The sequence below is a fragment of the Gallus gallus genome, chromosome 3 (genome assembly GCF_016699485.2).
Source record: "Gallus gallus isolate bGalGal1 chromosome 3, bGalGal1.mat.broiler.GRCg7b, whole genome shotgun sequence".
NCBI lineage: Eukaryota > Metazoa > Chordata > Aves > Galliformes > Phasianidae > Gallus > Gallus gallus.
Window position 1 is genome coordinate 78,142,454 of NC_052534.1, and position 23,047 is coordinate 78,165,500.

General features: G+C 46.1%; 1 protein-coding gene and 1 long non-coding RNA gene across 9 annotated transcripts in view; one reads left to right on the forward strand and one right to left on the reverse strand.

The window, feature by feature from the left end:
• FAM46A (family with sequence similarity 46 member A) overlaps positions 1-19,699 on the forward strand; it is a 48,719-nt gene extending 29,020 nt beyond the window's left edge. For 5 of the 7 annotated variants that reach the window (XM_046938911.1, XM_015284627.4, XM_015284628.4 and 2 more), the window contains 2 exons: positions 13,497-13,981; positions 14,819-19,699. In XM_046938911.1, the coding sequence (XP_046794867.1) occupies positions 13,497-13,981; positions 14,819-15,598 (1,265 nt within the window). In that variant the 3' untranslated portion in view covers positions 15,599-19,699. 7 annotated transcript variants of the gene reach the window in all.
• On the reverse strand, positions 1,841-12,362 carry LOC107053113. 2 transcript variants are annotated; one of them, XR_005858393.2, is made up of 4 exons: positions 10,984-12,362; positions 10,256-10,354; positions 9,143-9,519; positions 1,841-3,021 (listed from the first exon to the last, which is right to left on the reverse strand). It is a non-coding gene; the product is annotated as an uncharacterized LOC107053113 (long non-coding RNA). The 2 variants fall into 2 exon arrangements; XR_005858394.2 differs by having other exon boundaries at positions 10,256-10,377.
• Positions 19,700-23,047: the final 3,348 nt, after the last annotated feature.

Here is a 23,047-nt window from a genome sequence, read left to right on the forward strand (position 1 = left end):
AGAAGAAATGTTTTCTTTCAAACTATAACGACCTTTTTGGCCATCTTAAGGAATATGTTCAAGCTTCCTTGGCAAGCAGAGGTGGGAAAATAGCCAGTTACTACATGAAGGCTTTGAAGATGGAGGGAATAATAAAAGAAAAAAAAAATTAAAGGGGAAGGTCTTTCTGTTTCCATATGGATAGCTAAGGGTAACTGTTCATCCCCCTGCTTTGCAAGCAGAAGCACTAATAGATTTGGTACATCAAAATCAATACTTTTTTTGACTGTTTTGTAGCTTGGATGTTGTGCCTGGTTTTTACATGACCACAGCGCTCAGAAATAGATGCATTTATCTGCTGAGAATGGCTTCAGGTGGTATTTCTGATCTGTAAATGTCTCTGGACCCACCACTTTGGAAGATGATGTACACTATAATCAACTGAAACCCTGCTTGATAATCCTGACTTCCAATACTGTGGGGAACAGACAGGACATAATTTAGGGGGAAGAAATGAGAAATTCTTGGGTGAAAACAGGAACACTGCTTTGACAAAAAATGCTATAGATGCACATATGTATTAGTAATAGAAACTGTAATTTGCAAACAGCTTCCATCAGAAAAAAAAAAAACAAGTGGAAAAATAGGTAGAAGCTGGAGGGAAATTGGGGAACTATGGAAATACATGTACACTATTTATTTTTTCTGATCCTTAAACAAACTTCATTTAATCAAGATTATTGCTCAGGATATGCACTGAGAAGTACCGATTCTTGTGTGCTGAAACATGAAATAAGATTCTCAAAATGTGTGCTCTTGTGAGATACTAAGGTCATAGAAAAAGTGAGCTTTATATAACAGACTTAGGGGGAAAGGATACAAAAAGTTGATGGGTTTGAATGTCAAAGTCTGGTGTCCACCAACCGAATGCTTAGATGTTGCAATTGTTTGTTTTGGAAGGAATAAACTGTTGAGTATACAGAGTGCACTATTTTGAAGATTAGATCTGTCCTTAATAAGTAATATTTCCTTACCTCCAAATTTTGTTCTATCAGAGTGAGCTTTAGAAGATGATTTCTGTTATTAGAGTTTGCCCTAAACTCCTAAATAGCTCTATTATGTCCGGTGACCTCATTCTTACTAGGTTTTACAGGTCAATGGTAAATTAAGCAGCCAGCTTCCTGCTAATTAATCCTATTTCGTTAAAGAACTGTTAGACTGCATTATCTTATCTCTGTTAAAAGGAAGCTTTTACAGGATTGGCACCAGATTACAGTTATGAATGGCAACCCTGCATCCAACTCTGACAAGCAGAAGCCAAGCAGAAAGGTGGAAGAGCAGAGCACGAGGCTGGCACACAAATGCCCTCTTCTTCCTCAGTGTCCCTCCACCAGATGAGCCCCAGGTGGTTTTGAAGTGATGCAGCCCCTGCATCTGCAATGTGTTTGGTGTGCAAGAGTCCTGGCAGAAATCCAAGTCCCCACTTGGTGTGACTACACATGGGGGAGGCAAAGCCAGTGCAGTGTTTACGTACAAACTCTTGCTTTGTGCAGACGAGCAGTGCCCCAACCAAACTGAAACTCATCCTGAGACAGCAAACCTCTATCAAAAGAGCCGCTGCTGTGATTGCACAGCTTGCTCAGATTGTGAAGCCCCAGAGAGGTCCTTTGGTGTCAAGTTTTGAAATCAAAGGGTTGGCTTAAATATAATGGAAATTGAGCACCTGTGGAAAATGCCCATGAATACATAAAGGGTAGGGCACTCAATAACTGAAAGTCAGATAACAGAAATGTATTTAGGGGTTCTGGTCCATGTTAGACAAGTTGTAAACCAACAGATTTACCATTAGGTTTAAAACTGTTTCTCTCTCTATTTTTTTTTATTATTATTTCTTAATTTTTCCTTTTGCCTCGCACTGCCCACCACCACTACACCTTGAATATTTCATTGTTTGCTCTGGAGCCATGTGAACTAAGCCTATCACAGGTGGGGTTCACCCTGCCAAAAGGCGTATCTTGGGAGCAGGGCAGGGAGGGAGAAGAGGAAGGAGGGGAGGTGTTTATAAATGGCTTCATTTTTCTAGATATTTACGTATCAGATGAAATTTGCGGACCTACGTCTATGAAAAGCACACATTTCATTGAGTGACCACTGGCATGGGGGAAGGAGATTTGCTGCTCTGCAGGCTGCTAAACAATGGAGCCATTTTCAGCTAAGCTACCTGAAATGATCCCCCAAGCTCACGTGTCACCCCACAGCAGGACTCCTGTTCTGCGTTTTTGATCTGAAGCTGGGAAGATGCTTAGGGGAGGGGAGTTTGGGGGCTGAGTGGAGTCCTTAAAAACTAAAGAATGAGAAGTGGGATCACCTATGCTAAATGTTCATGTAATGTCGAGCTCTTCTTCAGGACATAGTGCCATATTTGTCTGTCAGGTACCATCAACCAGTACAACTCCTTGTGATTTGTGCCTCTGTGTGGTATTAAAACAGTGAAACCATGCTGGATGCTTCAGGTGTAGTGGCAGAAAACCTGCTTGGTGTTTAATGGTGGCATTTGTACTATTTGGGATTAATAGGAAGCTCTACTTTAAAACCTCAGGCATCTCAGCAACCAAAAAAAGATGTTGTTAGCCAGCAAGAATGAAAGAGTCAGCTGTTCAGAAGGACTAAGCTGCACATGCCTTGTGAAAAATTGCTAATGTATTCTAAAGTGCAAAGAACTACAGAGTCTCTTTTCAGTAGCACAAGACATACGTGAAGTAAATTTTCTTTTGCACTGTTTGCCTTGAAAGTCCCACTGCTTTCTATGGGAATGAAAACACATCCATGAAAAAAAAAAAAAAAACACCAAAAAACCAAACAAACAATGAATAAGAGGGGATTAGGAGGTGTGAGCAGCTTCTGCTGTCGTGTGACTGCAGTCTGTCTGGCCTGCACTCCAGGGCAGCAAACCTGTTCTTCATTTGTAGATACCGAAGAATTATGAGCTGCACTTAGATGTATGGTGTTTGCCCAGTGATAAAAAGAAGAATTACATCCAGCCTAGAAAAAGAAAGGAATAATTTGAGAAATGCATCATTTTTTTTATTTAAAATGATATATTATTTTGGAAGGACGAACGTGTATTACCTTACCCTGGAACTTTGCTTCCTTCCTTCCTTTTGGATGTCTGATTAAAATCTCTCCTTACTCAACTAATTCCCTAGCTAAAATTGCTAAGACTGGAGGAATTTTACAAAAACAAACAAACACACACACACACACACAAAACCCAAACCTGTCCAACACGAGGTATTTTTAATTTTGCTTGCATGATTTCTACAAAGTTGAGTTTAAACACTTCTGCCTTCGTGGGCCACACATTTGCCGTGCTGCACCATATGAGAGCATTGAACACATGCACAGAACAACTGCCTTGAGCTAAGCTGAGTCAAGTGTCTTCAAGTATTGCTTGCTTTCATCATGTGCAGTTTAATCACCCAGCTACTTCATTCAAAATCTGCCTTTTTTTTTTTTCTTTTCTTTTTTTTTCCCTATGCCTCTACATCCTAAGCTGACTTGTGAAAAGCAAATAAGTCAAATCTGTGCCTCACAGCTCCCTGCAGCACAGACTTACCAAGCAGCCTATTCTGGAACTCAAGTACTTGTGAATGACACATAAACCTCTAACTAAGCCTTAGATCAAGTGACTTCACAGCTACCGGCAGGGCTATTTTTAATTCTCTACCTCGTTTTGCACACTAGCAATAATCTCATGCTTGGTAAATTGGGATGATCTGGCTTAAAAGTTCAGCTGCAGCCATGTTAAAAAGACTAGAGGAAATGGATAGCTCATCTCTGGGACTCACAGCCCTTTGGAGCACAGCCAGAACTTCTTAAAAACAAATCAGCTCGGGATTACAGTTTGTTAGAGGCAGAATGGCAAAATCATTTCCCGTCTATTTTTCAGTCTACTGCTTCCTTTTTGCTGTTAGGAGAGAGCAGTTCTGCTCAGACCCAGCTCGGGGCATTGGCTGGGTGTGGTGCTTTCAGGGGCACAGGATAATCTCTTGCCTTGGTGTGTGAGCAAGGAAGCAATCAGCGGCTGGCTCCGTTGCGCAGAGAAGCTGTGGGGATGTGATGGGGCTGCCCGCGCCTCTTTGGTCCACGACTGCATCCAGGGGTGGTGCAGTTTGTGATAAAATGCTAAGGTATCGTGGGAGCAAAGTGATGATGATGAAGGCAGTGAGTGATGAAAAGCTGCATGCATCAATTTGTAAGGAAACAGAACCACTTTGTCTGCCAAGGCTTGGCTACTTTAAAGTTTGACCAGTTTACTTATCCAGATGACATAATCTAAGGCAAATGCTGGAATTGTGTATAGAACAAGCACATTCCTAATGAAAGGCATGTGCTACTTGACAGCCATCAAGGTGCCATTTTTCAGAGCTGTAAAATTACAGAAATGTGTTATCTGCCTCAAGTGGGCACACAGTGTGATGTGCTCAGCAGACGGAATCATGCTCTGCTGGTTCCCTGCAATGAAATGCCATGTTTGATGGCTGGTGGAGCAGTGCCTCGCATGGGGAGCTTTCTTATAATAAGGCCACTCAGTGGGCAGGCCAGAGATACAGGGCTCCTACCTAGAGGATACTCCAGGATGGTGGGGAAGAGACCAATGGGGAATATCCTCCTGAACGGAGGACTTCTGCATACCACTCCAGCAACAATCCAGTGCTGAGCCTTCTGTTCACAAGCACAGATTGTCTCTTCCTAAAGTTCCACGTATTCAGAGCCAAACCCCTGCTCTGTTTTTCTAGTTCAAATGAGAGCAGCACTTGGAATGGGAAATATAAATCTTTTTTGAAACTGCATTAGGACAACAGGTCTCCTGGGCGAAGTGTTCTTTGGAAATCAGTGGCAAATGAAGCAAACATTATGCTGATAAATAAGAACCTCTGGGGGTTAATCTGGAAAAGTGAGACTGGTCCTCAGCAGGGGAACAAGAAATGGACTAGTAATATTGATGTACCATTCTCTGCTGTCATTTACCAGGTCACCTCATAGGCCCGTTGACACCTCTGTGCTCTCACATGCTAAGTGGCATGTGCACAGCAAAGTTGCTTAATGCCTGGGAAGGACAAGAGGGGAGTGTGCTGAGGCTGTTGCTCAGGATAAGATTAGGTTTGGGTATGAGTAGGAGGCAAGCTCAGGGCTCTGTTTCAAAAGGATGAAATTTCACAAACTGTTCTCCATATTTTGGCTCAGCATCATGTCAGATGAGCTGTCTTAAAGATTTCCACTGTGATGGGGAACGTTCAAACATCAGAGCTGGAAAGGCAGGCTCCCGTCCTGCTTTGGCTCCTTCCTACAAAATCCCATGGTGGGCTGAGGTTACTCTCTGGGGTGTTCCTTGCCTGAAGCCACCTGAAAATTTCCATGCCCAAGAAGCTTGTGCAGGAGTAAATGAGAACTAAAAGGGCCATGTAGCACTGTGGCTGAGAGTGTTTTTGCATTAGTCTCTGCCCCTTTATATATCTGAGGGCTTCACAGAGAAAAAGAATGGATATGTGAGGATTACCCTTATTTCAGTGCAAAAGTTATTTGTGCCTTACTATTTTTATTCATGCACGAAGCCACCTTATGGCTCAGAGCTCAGCTGGGCTACTGCTGAGCTCAGCAGAACTGAGTGGCCGAGGCTGCTCTGAGAAAGGGCAGTTAACAGCTGGGCTCCAAATTTTGCCAGAGCAGGGGCAGGAGCTGCTCTGGTGCCTTCCATTTGGGAAAGGCTCATTCCTCTTAGGTCTGGCTGATTTTTGAGCTCTTCCACAGCGGTGAGAAGTCAGAGAAGAAAGCTATCCTCCAGCATAGCTCTGCAGGGAAACAACCTTACCATCCTGAGCAGCAAGGGTTTGTAGCTCCTCTGAACAAAAAGTGGGCTGCAGATGCTGCTGTGCAGCTGCCCATCTCTCCCAGCAGTAAATGGTACTGATGATGGGGAGCATTGTAATAAGAATGCTGAGGTGATGCTCAGCAGAGACTGGAGTCCTGGAGACTCTGCCTTGCCTGGCACTGAAATCAGTGGCAGCCTGCAGTTGTGCGAGATGGGGGCCCTTGATGCAGCTGGTTCCACTTGGGATCCCACAGGATCTCAGGAAGAGCAGTGGTAGCACAGCCTGGAGCCATTTCCTCCATGACCCTTCTTTGAAGTGGAAGCTGGGCACAGTGAGGCATAATAATCCACTTCAGGTAGTGATCTGTAGCATTTTCTTGTTCCTGGAGAAAAAATCATGCATGGGGGAAAAAAATGCCTTACCATTTTCTGGTATTTCTGATATACTTCTGTTTCTATTTGGAAAAAAAAAAAAAAAAATACAAAATGCCTTACTTTTGCTTTTAAATGTAATTGATAAATTGAATATTTTATTTTCTCTGTACTCCAACTAAATGCTCTTCTCAGGCAGTTCTTGAATCTGGCACTGCAAAGAAGCCCAGGGTGTGGAGGAACAAGGTTTCCCATGCAGAAAAAGGAGATCCATGAAAGAAAAAGGAGCGCTGTGGGTGGATGCTTTGGTAAAGTACGTCATTGCATTCCTGTTTATGAGAGCAGAGCGGCGCTGAACCAGGTTCTTGCTGCAGCTGCTATCATCAGCACGTGTACAGCTGGAAACGATCTGTGTCAGGAGGTGGAGAAAGAATGGATGAAGGAAAGAAAACAGAAATGGGGTGTCCTCTTGCTTTTGGGTGACAGTTTGGTTGGACACCGAGAAATACACAAAACAGATTAAGAGCATATCCCTACTGACTACCTGCAATTATGCTGGGGGCCACCCAGCTGAAGCCTCTATCCTAAGAGATCTTGAAAAGCCACCTGGATGTGGGCCTGGTCATCCTGCTTTGGGTATCCCTGCTTGGACAGGGGTTGGACCAGGTGGTCTCAGAAGTCCCAGCCAACCTCAGCCTTGATGAGATTCTGTGAACTTTGGAAATGCTAAGACATCATTAGGATGTGGGTAGGCTAGCAGGGCACATTGGTCCAGCACAGTGGCATCCCATGGGCAACAGGAAGGTTATTTCTGGCTAGGGTATTTGACATGAACTGTGGTTTGCAAATGGTAGCACACCGGGGTCACCAGAAAGCCTCTTTGTCTCTCCTAGGATGCACAAATAGACTGTGGTAACTTCCAGTTGCTTGCTTTCTTGGACCAGGACTTTCACGTCCTTTTGGCCTGTTACAGATCAGTATTTAGAGTGTGGTCCTACTTGCACAGCCCTATAATATTGGGTTTCATTCATCTGTCTTCAAGACACTCTGATTCTTTTACTTCCAGCCCAAAGGTCTGGAGCATTCATACCACTCCAGATGACCAGAAGCTACTCTTATCTGCTAATAACAGTTCTGTGTTAGTTGTTGGTGTATGTGCAGCTGTAAAAAAGACCATTTTTGGCTCCTTCTTTCCACAGCAGCCCACTACCTGCAGTAGTCAGCTTGGGCAAGGTATGGGATATCGCCTGGAAAATTTGGCAGGTTTAAACAGGAGGAATACTGAATGTGTCTATCTCACCTTTTGATAGCTGCCAAGAATTGCCTCCTTGGAAATATGTATAATTTCAGCGTGCACCGAGAAAATCAGTGTGAGCAAACCCATTATATATAATAAGCGTGCCCTCCAACTAGGAACATCATATGCGTTTGTAAAAGTGAAGATAACTAGATAATGGAAGACATCTTCTGCAGGAGTTTCCTGCATTTATAAACCTTTATCAAGACTGAAAGGTGCCCAAACTCCATCAGGAGACGCACACTTGACAGTAAAACTATCTGGTAAGACAACTTTTGTTTTGTAGCAGGTAAAACTACATTATAGCTTTGAGTCTGCAAATTCTTTCTGAAAAAAATGCTAACCCTATCTTTGTTACTTCATGTTGTGCTTTTTCATGCTGCATCTCACTGCTCCAAATGCAGGACAGTTTGTTTAAAATGAAAATGATGTGTTTCTCCATATCTCTTGAAGAAAATACAGAATGGTGAAATCCATTGGAGGATTCCCACGAGAGCTTAATGCATTGTAGGACAAACAAAACGTGGAAAAGTAAAATCAGCATACAATCCTATCAGTCATATGCAACTGGGATTGCATGAATGCATGAGTCATGAAACATGGGGTTTTGCCTTTCCCATGTGGGCAGAGGACTGACGCTTTCAAGGCTCTCCCATAGCAATGAAAAACACGGCCACTTGAAGAGAAGAAAAGCTTATCCTTGGCTCCCTTGGCTGAACAGGTGCACCTGGATAACTCATTTTAATTGCATTCAGATCCCCAGGGCCAGTATTTCCAGGCAACAGGTGACCCAAACAATTCTTCCTCTGGGGGCAAATGCTGGTGGTACTATGACAGAAGATATTGCTCTGTTTAGGCTATGAGCTCTTTAGGTGAAGCAGGAGACTTCTGTTAGATGAGCTGCTTGGTGCCCCGATCTCAAACTTGGCCTGTAGCTGCTGCAACAACGCACGTGTTGAACACTGCTATTCCATTTAACACACATTTTCTCAGCAGAGTTGCAAAAAGCTTCTGGCAGGCTCATCAGAAAAATCTGCTAATTTGGCCTGCTCTAAACTGCACCTTTTCAAAACAACACAGCATTTAGTCCAAACGTTGACATTTTTCCCAGGATGAGTAAAACATCTTTCCAGAAAAAACTGGCAGGAGGAAAACAAAACCAATAGGACTGTAGTACTTTCAAAGCACAAAAATTTCTTCTATTTATCTTTGAAAAGATTATTTCCTAGAGATCTCTGATTTTCATTATATTCAAAGGGCTTTAGTGTTGAGTATACAACAGTCAGTGCTAACTGCAGTACTAATTCTTACTATAGGCCATTCCATTATAAGATGTAATAATTTCTACTGGTATCACATACGGAAATAAATGTTGGCAATAAAATATATGGAACATTAAGGTATTAGAAAATTCTTTTATACAGCCTTTGAAAAGAGTTTTGAAATCAGGCTTGAATGCTGTTCTGAGAATAAAATGAAGCAAAACCAAACCAAACCAGCCTTCGAATTCTGCTCCCACACCCATGCTCAAGCTTTACCTAGACTAGTTTTGGGGAAGGAGGTGAAAGGTTTGGAAAGGCTGCAGGTATGTCTAGTATAGACACCTAGGTCTTAGACCTTACTTTGAAAGTATGATGTCTTGTTCTATTGTCAAAGGTATGATAAGTCATTTTGCTAAGGAAAATCTCTTCCAAGCTAAGTAAGTCGGGAGTGCTCTGAACTCCTCATCCTGGTGGCTGATGTCCTCTTGGCATCTCCCCGCAGCTCTGCATGCTGCTGGCTGCTCACCTGTGCTGTGGAGGTAGAAGAATGCCTCCCTTAGGGATGTGGAGAGAAGAGGTGGACATGGTGGCCTGAACTTTCCAGAAATGTGTCTCTGGAGGTGAGCTGAGAAATCCATGTGTTGGCTGGATGGAGGACAGCTAGGGACAATCTTGTTTCCAGCAAGGAAATTGGGTGCCAACACAGTTAAGTTTGCTGCCCAGCTCCATCTTTCCACCTTTAGGAAGCAGAAAACAATTTTTAATGTTTTAAGTGCCCCTGGCACTTAATACATTAATGAAATGATATGACAAAAGTGTTTGTGACACAGTAGGGATAACATTTTGCTGCATCTTCCTTCTAAACTTCTGAAGGAGGTTTTTAGACTTCTCTGATTCGCCCTGGATGTCTTTGTTTCTGCCAAATCATCCCTGGACAGAAGGCTGCCACTTTTAATACAGGGTGATGGGACTGATGTTTGCCATGTTCTTAACGAAAGCAAACACCTCTGGCTGAATTAACACCAGTTTTGTGCCTGAAGTGGCACTGCTGTTCAAGGGTGAATCCCCTGACTGTCTGTCTGTCCATCCATTTGTGCCTTGGCTGTGCTGGCAGAGCAACCATGGACTGCAAACCCTGTTCCTTTCATTTAAACCCATCAAGTGAGGGAATGCGCAGGATGGGGATGCTCAGTCCCAGACACAGGCAGAACTTGGATGTGCCAAACCAAAGCCCCCATGCAGCTGCCTCCATCTCCTGCCCTGCTGCCACCGCTTCTGGGTTGAAGCTCTGATAGACACAGATGAAGAGTCAACAGTTTTTTGCTTTTTTTTTTTTTTCTCCATCAAAAGAATGCATGTTCCTATTCTAGGTAGCATGTAGTGCGCAAAAGGGAACCAGGATGATGTTATGGGCAACCTGCATGGAGTTCAATCAGGAAAACACAGAGAATTCTTCAGTTCAGCAGAATTTACCTGGAAAGTCTGGTTCTGTGCAGCCATGCTCACAGTGAAGACTTTTAGCCAAGCACACACAAGCACACAGAAACATGGTATTGTTAATCTTCCTTTGTTCTGGAGCAAGAAGGAGAACACTGCTGGGGTGAAGGGATTAATTGAGCAATTTGGTGTGATCTTACAGAAAGGCAGAGTTCATGCAGCACATCTTACCTTCCCATTAACCGCTTGCGCAATGCAAACTGCCTGCATGAGTAATCCCACCCAAATCCTGTCAAAGAATTTCTTCTCACACTGGCAATTAAAAGTAACAAAACCTTTTCCTTCAGAAAATACTTATTTGTCATTAAAGGCACCGTGCATGTTCATGAGCTGAATTAAGGCTTTTATTAGCTGGAGCATCACCAGGATCAGTCATAATTAGAGTGATTTCTGAAACTCATACAAATATTTCTTGAATTTCTCACAACATCATGCACCCTAATTACATTTCTTTCTACAGTTTTCAATGACTTGAAGTAAATCCCACATTAGAATGAAGCATAAGAATAACAAATACAGAATATTCCTTTACCCTAAAGTAAAGCCAGCAGTGGTAAAGATTTATTTCCACTTTATACACAGTATGTAGGCAGCTTAATAAAGAAAACACAGCTTCTATCTAGTGTCCATTTATTAGGGGAAGAGATGTAAGAAGAATCTGACATTGATGCAAATAGTTCATAGTTTATGGATATCCTATGTACCTTTCTGAACTGAAAAGTGTTACTCCTACAATTTCTTCACCAGAGCGGTGTTCTCCAGAATGAGCTTCTGCCTATCTTCCTTCTGACGTTTGCAAGCAGTAACAACTTGAAAGAGAAGAGGAAAGATATAAGACGCATATAAAATAGCATTAAGTCCTACCAGCCAGTGTCAACACACCAATACTCTCTGTGGCGCTGCTATAATTAATACTACTAAAGTTTCACTGCCACATGCTGGGAAGTCAAATTAAATGCTGACTCTCACTATCCAGCCCTTGCTCAAACTCTCAGGGATGGCCTAGTTTAAATTGGAAGAAGGGGGCAGCTCGGATCCCTCCTGGATCAGTTCTCTGGCTCTGTGACACTGCCAGCTGGCCCGTGGCCAAGGGCAGTGCTCGCTCTGGCAGATGAACACAGGTGCCACTGTGCTGTGTGGCTCTCCTGGGCGAAGTACAGGGCACTGCCCAGGCTGGCGGTGCTGTGGCCCCCACGGTTCCCTCGATACGAGGCTGCCTTTGGGCCCTCAGGCCCAGAGAGGCCGCGGCTCCAGGGCCTTGGGGTGCTGGGAGGCCAGAGGCCTTCAGCAGGCTGCCGCTGCCCCTCTCAGCATGTTTGTTTTAGTGGCTGGCAGGCCGCACCAGCGGATATGAGATACAGCACTCCTGCTTTCAGCCTGCTCTCACGTGTACACATCCCGATTTTAAAAGCTTCCTGCTGCTGCTTTTTTTTTTTTCCTTTTAATAACCGCCTTGGCACAGAACTCGGCATCATTCTCCTGGCCTCTCACTTTCCAGCAGGCACAGGGCTCCCCAGTACAGCAGTGGCTCCGCGCAGCTCCCCGGCTGGGGACCGAAGGGGATGGCAGGCTGCAACTCGCCCTTTTCGAATCCTTACTCCCAGAACACCCCAAACCCTGCCGTGAGGCTGCCGTGAAGCGAAGCGCTTCTGCACGGCGGTGCCCCCCTGCGGCGCTCGCCGCCCGGCAGGGGGCGCCATTGTCACGCGGCTGCGAGCGGCGGCGGCGGGCGGTCGGCGGGGCCTTCCCCGTGGTACCAGGGGTCAGCGGCACCGGGCGCACCCTCGGGGCTTTTTAGGTGGGTGGCACCGTGCCTGCTCGCCCGGTTCGGGGCACGCAGAGTGCCAGGCGGGCGCAGCAGCCGCACACCAACCCCATCTCCGCGGGGTGTGACGGGGAGAGCTAAAACGAGGAGACCTAAAGCTGGGGGGGGGCGCTGTACGCACCCTCGGACGCCTTCACCCCCCCGCCTTCTCCCTTGCCCCCCCCCCCCCCCCCGCCAGCCTTGGCGGAGCTCCCGCTCGGGGCGGCCGCGCGTCACAGCGCCGGGCGCCCCCATTGGCCCCACGCGCCGCGCGTCACGAAGCCCCGAGCGGTGACGCAACGCCCCCCCCCCCCCCCCCCCCCCCCCCATTGCAGCCGCTTTCTCCCCGCGCAACCTGCGCGTGCGCTGCGCGGGTGGCGCAGGAGTCGTCGGTGCGCGTCGCGGCCCTGCAGCGCCGGGGGCTGCGCGCAGCGGGGTCGGGTAACGTGTGCGCCTTGGGCGCCCGGAGCAGGTGAAAAGCAGGCAGATAACGTATTATTAAAATTGAAGGTTTGAGCGTTAAAAAAAAAAAAAAAAAAACTTTAAAATTACACGCGTTAAATGTCTTTTTCCCCCTCCGCAATCACCGCACTTTACGGGCAGCTTCGCCCCCCGCACGGCGCTGCCCCGTTACAGCGCTCCGAGGGATCTCCCCCTTCCAAAGGCTCCGAATACCGCGGCGGGCAGCGCGTAGCTCCGAGCCGCATTCCGGCGCTCTGCTACGGAGCCGGCTGCGCCCGGAGCGTAAGGGAACGCCGCGGGGGCGGTGAAGGGGGTTAACAATTGGGAATCTAATAGTAAGAAGGGAACGCCTGGCAGCCGTGGGCGCGCACCTTGCCCCGCCGCCCCGCGGAGGGGGTACACTTGTTGCCTCCCCCCTCGGCCGGCAGCCAGAGCCGGCTGGGAGGGCGGCTGCGCGGCGCTGCGCCTCGCGGTGCCAAACCGCGCCGTGCCCGAGCCGCTCCGAGCCGCGGGGCGGCCCGTGGGTGCGCACGGGGTGGGCGTGCCGGGGGCACCGGCGAGGCCGGCCATGCAGATGGAGGGGGCGGGACGCGGGCGCCGTGACTCGGAGCCCCGGAAGAGCGGAGAAACCCCGTATAAAAACTACTGGGGACCTTTCCCGGGCAGAACTACGAAAGCTCCGGAGACGGCGGCTGCGAGCGGGGCGGCGCGGGGCGGCCTCACCGACGGCGCGGGGCGGCCTCAGCCCCGGCGGGGGGCGAGGGCAGCAGCGGCGGCTCCGCAGGTCGGGCGCTCCCCCTGCCCGCACCGCGTCTGCCGCGTTCATTTCGTTCTTTTTTTTTTCTTTTTTTTTTCTTCCCCTTTTTAACCGGAGCCGCGGGTGCGTGCCCCCGGCGCCTCGGGGGCGGGGGGGCTGCCGGCGCTGACCGCTCGCTTTTCCTCTCTTGCCAGGCGCGGAGGAAGGGCAGCGAGGAGCCGCAGCGGGGTCGGGCAGCCCGCGGAGGCCGCGCACCATGGCGGACGATGAGAAGGCCGGCGGGGGTTACGCGGGAGGCTGCGAGAGCGCGCACTGCAACGTGCTGAGCTGGGAGCAAGTGCAGCGGCTGGATCGCATCCTCAGCGAGACCATCCCCATCCACGGCCGCGGCAACTTCCCCACGCTGGCCATGCAGCCCCGACAGATCGTCAAGGTGGTGCGGAGCCGGCTGGAGGAGAAGGGCATCGGGCTGCGGGACGTGCGGCTCAACGGCTCGGCCGCCAGCCACGTCCTGCACCAGGACAGCGGCCTGGGCTACAAGGACTTGGACCTCATCTTCTGCGCCGACCTCAAAGGGGAAGCTGAGTTTCAGACTGTGAAGGACGTGGTCTTGGACTGCCTCTTGGATTTCTTGCCCGAGGGGGTGAACAAGGAGAAGATCACGCCGCTCACCCTCAAGGTAAGCCCACAGAGCTGCTCACTGTGCGTGCGGAGCGCGCAGGTGTAGCGACCGTCGCGAGCGGGGCGTGCGGGGCACCGCGTCCGTGCCCACCCGGCACCCACGGGTGACGCTGCCCCCTCCACCTTTGGAAGCTGAGCTTGCGGGAAGGTGCCCTGGCTGGTGCTCCTCGGCTCTCCTTCCTCGGAGCCGTGCAGTTTGCCGGGAGCGTTGACCCACCCGGCGTGCCCGGATACCCCGGTGGTGGGGTGCCCGCTGTGCCAAACCCGAGGTGGTGGGAGGCGAGCAGGAGGCTCTGCTCACTTTGCTGTGTGTCTCAGTGCCCCGGCGGTGCTCCCTCTCCGCACAGACAGCCCGCTCCGGTTCAGTAAGGCTGCGTGCCAAATGCCTTTGAGATTTGCAGAGGGGCAGTGCGGAAGCTGCGCTGAAGGGACGGGGTTGAAGAGAGGGAACATGAGTGTTTTTCTTTTTAATTATTACTTCGGGGGGGGGGGGGGGGAGGAGGGGGGAACGGGAAGGGAAGTGGAAACTGTTTTTCAACAAAAGATATAATAGCAGTGACCTTTTGTGTGCGGGTGCACGGCTGTTTGGCATGTGCACCCTTGGGATTGCACGCAGATGTATTTAGAAGCGCTTGAAAAGAAGCGGAGGTGCCAAGGGCTCCTCTTGCACGACAACCCAAACAGGACATCCCCGTGTCATCCCAGTGCGGTGACAGCGCTCCCACGCTGCGTGTCCCCTCCGGTCCCTGCCCGCAGGCTCCTTTCATGCACTGCTAGGGCTGGGTGGAGATGGCTGCTGCAAAGGGGTTTGCTCATATTCTCTTTCCAATTGTAGGAAGCTTACGTGCAGAAAATGGTCAAAGTATGCAATGATTCCGACCGGTGGAGTCTCATCTCCTTGTCCAACAACAGCGGCAAGAATGTGGAGCTGAAGTTCGTGGACTCTCTGAGGCGGCAGTTTGAATTCAGCGTTGATTCCTTCCAAATCAAGCTGGACTCCCTGCTGCTTTTTTATGAATGCTCAGAGAATCCGATGACTGAGACATTTCACCCGACCATCATCGGTGAGAGCGTCTATGGGGATTTCCAAGAAGCTTTTGATCACCTCTGCAACAAGATCATTGCTACCAGAAACCCCGAAGAGATAAGAGGAGGCGGTTTGCTGAAGTACTGCAACCTTTTGGTAAGGGGCTTTAGGGCTGCCTCTGAATCCGAGATTAAGTCCCTGCAGAGATACATGTGCTCGAGGTTTTTCATTGACTTCTCAGACATTGGAGAACAGCAGAGAAAGCTGGAGTCCTACTTGCAGAACCACTTTGTGGGATTAGAGGACCGCAAGTATGACTATCTCATGACCCTTCACGGTGTGGTGAACGAGAGCACAGTGTGCCTGATGGGACATGAGAGGAGACAGACGCTGAATCTGATCACCATGCTGGCCATCCGGGTCCTAGCCGAGCAGAATATCATCCCCAATGTGGCCAATGTCACCTGCTATTACCAGCCAGCCCCATACGTAGCAGATGCCAACTTCAGCAATTACTATATTGCCCAGGTGCAGACGGTGTTTCCGTGCCAGCAGCACACGTACTCTACCTGGCTGCCCTGTAATTAAGGATCAAAATTAGTAGACCCGGTGGGGAGAACCTTTTCTAACGCGTAGAAAGGGGCAGTGCGCCCCTTTGAAATGGGGTGTTTTGTGCAATGATGATCTGCTCTGGTTTTCAAGCTTGGTGAAAGCTTGTGTTTCTTCTAATAAACAATGGGAGCATGATCTAGAAAGAACCCCAAAATAATTGGATCCTACCCAGAGCACAAGAGGCCTGTCATTAAAAGCAGCCAGCTTCCCCTGAGATAAGTGAGGGAGGAATGCTTGATGACAATATGGGTTGGCAGTATCTGCTCCCATAGCTTTGGCATAGAGAAGGTGGGAAAGCCTTATTTCTTTTGTTTTTATTCTTACTCTAGAACGGGATCTGCAAAAGGGAGAATATGAAAGAAACAAAAAACCAACAAAAAAAAAATCTCAAAAAACAATTCTATATATATATTCAGGAATTAAAAGTAGAGGCATAAAGCAGAGATAAGCTGAATTAAAATGTATATTGGAATTACTGCATTTGGGGCTTGCAGCAAGTGCCGTCTATGGATTGACAGCGTAGAATGTATAGCTTGCTTAAATAGAGAATGCTTTATCAGAAACAGCTTGCTCCAAATGAACAGTAGTAGATTGGTACAGTTAGAAAAACGGAAACACGTATGATGACAAAGTCCATTATTTCCAGCTGTGTGTGCGTGCCTCCCATTTTTAAAATGTGAGAATGCAGGGAGAACAGCTGTGACAAACTAAGTATGCTCAAGGACCAAAGATTTCACAAATAAGTTATCTGAGCAAAGAAGACACAGTAGAATATATATATAAATATATATATATAAAACAAACAAACAAAAAAAGATGTTGCTATATTTGTACACACCAATAGTAATCAAAAGTGCCTGATGCCTTCATAAAATTTGAAGTGAGAAAAATCTAGTTTTGTGGTTTAACCATGCATTTTGTTTTATCAGGGACACAAGGATTAAAAGCAAAACAACCATAAGCTTGTGAATAAGTGGTGGAGGAAATGCCCTATTTTTTTTCTTGGCAAATACTTGTATAGAGTAAATGTTATGTCGGTGTGCTATTATCCTAGGTACGTGTGTGTATGTGTGTATATATGTTTGTGTGTGTATATATGTACATGTTATATGTGTATATCTATATATATACACACACAATATATATTAATGTGGTCTAGGAAAATGTAGCAATTAAGGAATGTTTAAATAAAGTACTATGTGTTTTCCAGTTTGCAACAGGATGTCATAGGACAGTGGGCACTTTGCAGTGAATTTTTAACCCACACCTGAGAAATTTGGAGTAAATGAACCAGTCAGGATTAAGGTGGGATTCAGATAATGTCTTTGGTTGCAAGAACAAGGATTACAGTAATTCAGTGGATTGCTTGTGAGCCATAATAATTCCACAAACGGAGAAACATATGACTAGCTGATTTTTTTTTAAACTATTTTGTACTGTAATGCCATTTTTGACATTTAACCCACTAATGTTGTGACTGCATACCTCCATTATGTGTAATTCAGTGGAACGTGGATCAAAGACAGGTTTATTTAAACCCCCTGACAGCTAAAGGATATTGTATTAGTTGGAGATTTGAACACTAATTGTTAATATTTAAAGGAGTATTTTAATAGAATGCGTGATGCATTCCAGGACCACTAGAATTTAGTAAATGTGAAATGAACCCTTTTTAAGAGTTGCACGATTGCTTAAAATTATATTTTATATATATATATTATATATATATATTTTTATGCAAATATTAAACATCTTTGATCTGGTTGTCACACTGCATTTACAAGTTCAGTACTGTACTTTATTTAAATGGAATCACTTTACATTGGAACAATACCTATTCACTTTCATTTCCTCTCCCAAAAGACCAGCAGGGGGAAAATGAAACCTCTGCTGTTGTTTTCACTTCAGTGCCATCCATGAAAGTGTTAGATTTTTGTTGGGCTTTGAAATCCCGATAACTAAATGACACTTGAGTCTGATTTTTTGTGATTTTTTTTTTTTAATTTTTTTTTTTAACTGAGGGGGGGGGGGGGGGGGGGGAAGAAAAGGGAATTCAGGGTTTTGAGAGAAAACTATGCGTCTTTGCATGGTCTCGTGTTTGTGGAGGCAGGGGCTAGAGAGGACAGGACTCGTGTCCCGGCTGTGTTTTCCCTACGGAGCTACTAAGGTACATCTATTTTTGTCGCGCTTTGTACTTTTAACTCTGAAGGCAATCTAGCGGGAACCTGATTTGTTTACAGAAGCACCTTCCCTGTGAATTCTTCAGGAAATGTACAATCTGTTTCGTTGCCCTTCGCTGTGTTTGCTCAGAGACCTTGTCCCCGCCAACCCTTCCTCCCCCTTGAGGCCTTCCTCCTCTCTGAGGCCGGAGCAGGGCCCATGTTACAGGCCGGGGCCTGTGTCGGCTGGCGGAGCTGGAAGGTGCTGGCCAAAGCATTGCGCTGCTGGCAGCTCGGGGAAGGTTCCTAGCGGAAGCACGGGGAAGGCTGGGGAAATAGGATCAGCTGGTAATGTGGTATGTCTTCTCTCGCCGCAACTATTTGCAGCAAATGAATGAGTCATCCGCTCTTCTGAGGGGGCTGAGAATCTATAGCGGTGGCACAACCACAGAATGCTGATAGTACATGACACAATGTATTTTTCCATCGAAGGACCCTTTTTCCATTGCTTAGAAGAAAGTTTTGATTTACTTCCTCTCCGCTCAAATTTTATTGTGTTTTTATGATTGACAGCAGCTAGTTACCTTATAGTGCATGCAGCAGGGCTCTGAGCTAAACTGCACCTTTCAGCGTTTGCATTTTGATACATATATAATATGTTTTTATATATATTATATAGGTATTCTTGATCTGTTTTGCATATGTTAATGAGCGAGTGGTGGAACTGGTGGAGCTTTGTTGTATCTGTGACGGGAGTTTAAAAGGTGCCCGGTGTTAGAGGTGGGAAGAAGGCGTGAGCTCAGGCCAAGAGTTAAATAAGAACCCCTTTTCAAAGCTGGTTTATTCCTGCGGTTTGCTCACCTTCCTCTCCATAAAGTATGACTTTTTTGAACTGTTTCCCCTCTCCCGCCCTTCGCTACACTGATACTTTTAAAGTTAACAACCGCATTCTTGCTTTGTAGACTTCATTTTTCTCATCCAGTCAACTGCAAGGCTACAACTTGCTGCAAGAGACAGTGCCCCTTTTAAAGAGCTGAACTGATTAAAAACATTGACCTGATTACAGTAAAACTGTTTGTTCCGCAGCTGAATTTATTGCTAACCAAGAGGGAGCTAAACTTGGTTCAGTGGAGCTATCGTGAAACAACTGAGAGCTTTGAAATTGGATTTTTTTTCATAGATGTAGCTGTCCCCCCAGTGCAAGAACACTTCTTCCAAAAATAGAAGGGCAGTTAGAAGACCAAAAAGATGATATTTTTCTAGTTTTATTGCACTTAAAATATTTATGTTTTGTCTTGCACAAAGGCCTTTACACAGATCTTCAAAACACCTCTTACTCAGTGCTTGGTTTGCATTGTGTCAGAAGCTCCTACCAGTTCAAAAAAGCTTTTTTTTTTTTTTTTTTTAATTGAGAAAATGAAGTGTGTTAGATAAAACTGCACAGAAGAGGAAAAACTGTAATTGCATATTCAGCTCCTATTTGAATATATTCTTTTGTATGGTTTTCTTTATGCAGAGAGTTTCCCTTGCGAGAAAGGAAATCAGTGTACTGTTTTGCTGTTGTAATAATGGTTTGCTAAGAAAATAAATAGTAAAAAAAAGAAAAGGAAAAAAAAAAGCCTGCAAATTTCAAGACAGCTTGGCTGAAGCACTGCAGGCTCCTGCAGTCTGTAGGAGTCTGTGCAGATTTGCTTTCCCTCAGATTTCCTTACAACTGTTGCCTTCTGCAAGGCATCCTGTTGCAGCAAACTGCTCCTTGGATTGCTCTTTTGGAACATTTTGACTATAGGCGTTGTCAGAGAAAGAAAAAGAGCTGATGGAAAACAGACTCTAGAGGGAACAGATTGTGAATTTTGTTTACAGCATCCAATATTTGGATTTTTTTTGTAAATAAAAAGAAGTTATTTTTTTCTATTGATTTGTGTCTTCTGTCTTCTGTGTCTGAAATAGCTCTGGCTTGCTCCTGGTGAATACCAACTTGCTTCCATCAAAAAAGGACGAGGGCAGCACTTTGCTGGGAGGAGCAGCGTTGGGCTGCTTTCTGATGGGAGCACAATCCATTTTGAGAAGCCTTGCTCAACTCAGCTGGGCTCACTGAGCTGCAGAGAAACCTCCCCACCAGCACCACAACCAGTGTAGTGCTTGTCAGGCTGTGTCAGAGCTCTGAAGCCTTGAATACTCTTGCTGTCTTCGTGGTTTAGGCAGTGTGACCAAAATTTCCTTGCGATGCCTGGTAGTTCAGGACGGTGAAGCACCCTGCTGACAACCACACAAGGGTCCTGATGTTTCAGTAGGTCTGTAGGGTTAGGGGTGCTGCTCCCTGAATAGAAATGTGGGCCCTTTTGTAGCAGAAGGCTGAGCACTGCAGCTTGGGAGCAGGGATTCGCCTACCCTGTGGATACAGCTGCTGAATCAGTCCAATTCTTCCCCAGACTCAATGTTTGCTCTCCTTGCCTGCCCTACAGTGCTGTCCTTGTCAGCAGAGGTATTTGCTGTGTTTACAGGGGAGATGCTTCTGTAATGAAGGCTAATTTCCTCCAAAGGCACTTCAAGGGAATATAAAATATTAATTTACAATGCTCACGGCAACCAGGGTGCCTCAGTCTGGCCCAAATTTGAAAAACATCAAGTAAGACTCTGCAGTATGCAGCTTTTACTGGCTTCATTCATTCACGACTCTGGGCCTGGAAGACTTAGTACCGGCTAAGTGCTCGCTTCAATGTGCTTATTGTAATGATGAGTGAACCTGTATTCCCCCAGAAAAACAAACAAATAAACAAGCTGCTAGACTGCTCGTTTATCCAGGCTGCAGGAGCAGCCCCCTCACCCAGCACTGGGCACTTGCACAGTGCCTCCTTTGAGAGGCCAGCCGGCTGAGGCTGAGCCATGCAGCCAGAGGAGGACACGCTCAGCATCCCTACAGCCCTGTCCTTCCATGGTGCTGCCAGGAAAGGCAGGAGGACGTGGCCCAGTGCCTCCTCCTGCTAGCTTGCTCAGTTCTGAAGTATTTTAGGCAGTCTGGCAGAGGTGTCTGCAATGCCTGAAGACGCAAGTAGAAATTGGAGGACTGGAAACCATCTAAATTCAAATGTCTTTTGACATTTGCCTCTCAAAACCCAGGCCTGAATGGATACTCTTACCTTTGGAGTTTCTCCATGATTTTTATTATTTTTTTTTCCTTAGGGGGGGAGGCAGATGGGAGATGAATGCCAATTGAGTATTGGGAATGTGGAGACTCCCCCCTTTCCCAAACAGAGGAGGAACATGATATATGATAGAGATAGAGCCAGCTGAATGCCGTGCTTTAGTAGGTTGGATTTTTTTTAAGGAGGGAGGAGCACTGGGGACTGCAGAAGAGGGAAATCAAAATGAGGGTGTGAGACCCTTAATCACCTGACCAGCCATGTCAACGGGAGACCATGTTAATAGATTAAATTAGGAGCTCAGAACTGGCTCAAATTTTCGTGCTCTGCTAAAATGAGCATAATCAGAGGAGCTGTCACTTTGAAAGATAAGCAGCAGTCTGCAGTTTTTTCTTGGCTGCAGCAACACATTTTTATTTTATTGCTTTTAAAAAAAGAAAAATCCCCAGGAACCTCTTTGCCCAGGAATGAAGATGAACATAGTCTAAATCAACCCTGCATCCTCTAGTAAATGTCTGTGGAATCCCTGAAAGGCAATAAGTAGATAATACTGAGTTCAGTACTATAAACCTGCTTTTGGGAAACCCCTATGAAACCTCTGCTGAGATTTTTGTAGCACGGTTGCATAAGCTTTGTTCCCAAGTGTTTGTGTGGATCCAGTCATACCTTCCTGAAACTGCCACAACTTCCTCCCTTTATATTATTACTTTTAGTAAAATTCAATGTGAATGGCTACATGCTCTTAGAGCACAGCCTATAACTGTAAGTCATTGCACTGAGATAGTAGTATCCCTACTTGGAGATCTTCAAAAGCTGCCTTAGTATACACCTGGGTAGCCTACTCTAAATGTCCCTGCTTGAACAGGAATTGGAGCAGGTGGATCCAGAGGACCATTAAAACTCAATCCATTCTGGGATTCTGTGATTACAGCTAGTGTGGTTTTGCAGGAAAACCTTAAAGTTCTGTAGAAGCATGTTAGAAGCAGCTCTGTGTGTGGGACCCTAATCCTTACATAAGGAGCAAGAGGACAAAATCAAAATCTGCACTTTTAGACAATAAATGCTAACCCTTCAAAGGCCTACTAAAACATGAGGAACAGATTCATCTCCAGTATAGCCTTTGGCTACTCAGAGTGATTGTTTTGCGGATGTGCAGTTCCACCATTTCATTCTGGGCTATTCCATCAGGATATGCAATGCAAGTCAGAAAATTTTCCTTTTTTGTTATTTTCATTGAAAAACTTCATCCCAAATACACACTTAAATATTGTGCACAAAACAGTTATTCTTCAGGCTTAAAAGTTCCCTTAGATTCCTGTAACATCTTCAAAGCCATAAATGTCTTCTTGTCAAGAGGGTAGTAGGCCTAGACATGCTCACCCTTCTTTTGGATCAGGAAGTTGACAACTCTTTTTAATGAACTGTTCTCCTGGTTATTAAGTTTGACTTCCTAAGCATGGAAAAATACAGAATGGCCAGAGCTTTAAAAAATAGAAGCCTCAACGTCTAAACCTACACAGGCCATCTTCTCTTCAGCTTCTCCTTTGCAAGATGTAGAACTGAGTCCTTTCTATAATCGAACTAAAGCAAAGGTAGTTGCTTTATATAACTATGTTTTGGAGACATTATCTAGCTTATTGCTTCTGGTGTGTATGTCTAGTTACCCTCCTACCATTCGAGCAAAGATGATGGGAGGTGCCTGCAACAGGAAGTCAGAGGTTCCTGATGGAGATGTATACGGCTCTGCAACACTCTTCTCTCATTTACCTTCATTAGCAAAGGAGTACTTTAAGAGCACTTCTGTATCTACAGTGACCACATGGCCGCCTCTTTCACTGTAATTCCCTTGATTGAGTCATTCTCTCAATCTAGGGCGTCCATGGAGCTCCTGTAGCGCTTTCTGAAGCGGAAAAGTAATTTCAAGGGAATCTTCCTATGATTTCAGCTGTTCTTAATTCAACTCATTCTCTGAGAAACAAAGTAAAAACACAGTCTTTTTAACCTTTTGTTCTTGAGTATTTTCTCTTGCTCTCCCTTCTGTGTTGTTATTCTTTGAATGTTTCTGTGTTGTTTTTTCATCCTGATCGTTGCACCAGAAGTGGAGGGACCATCAGTACCTGCTC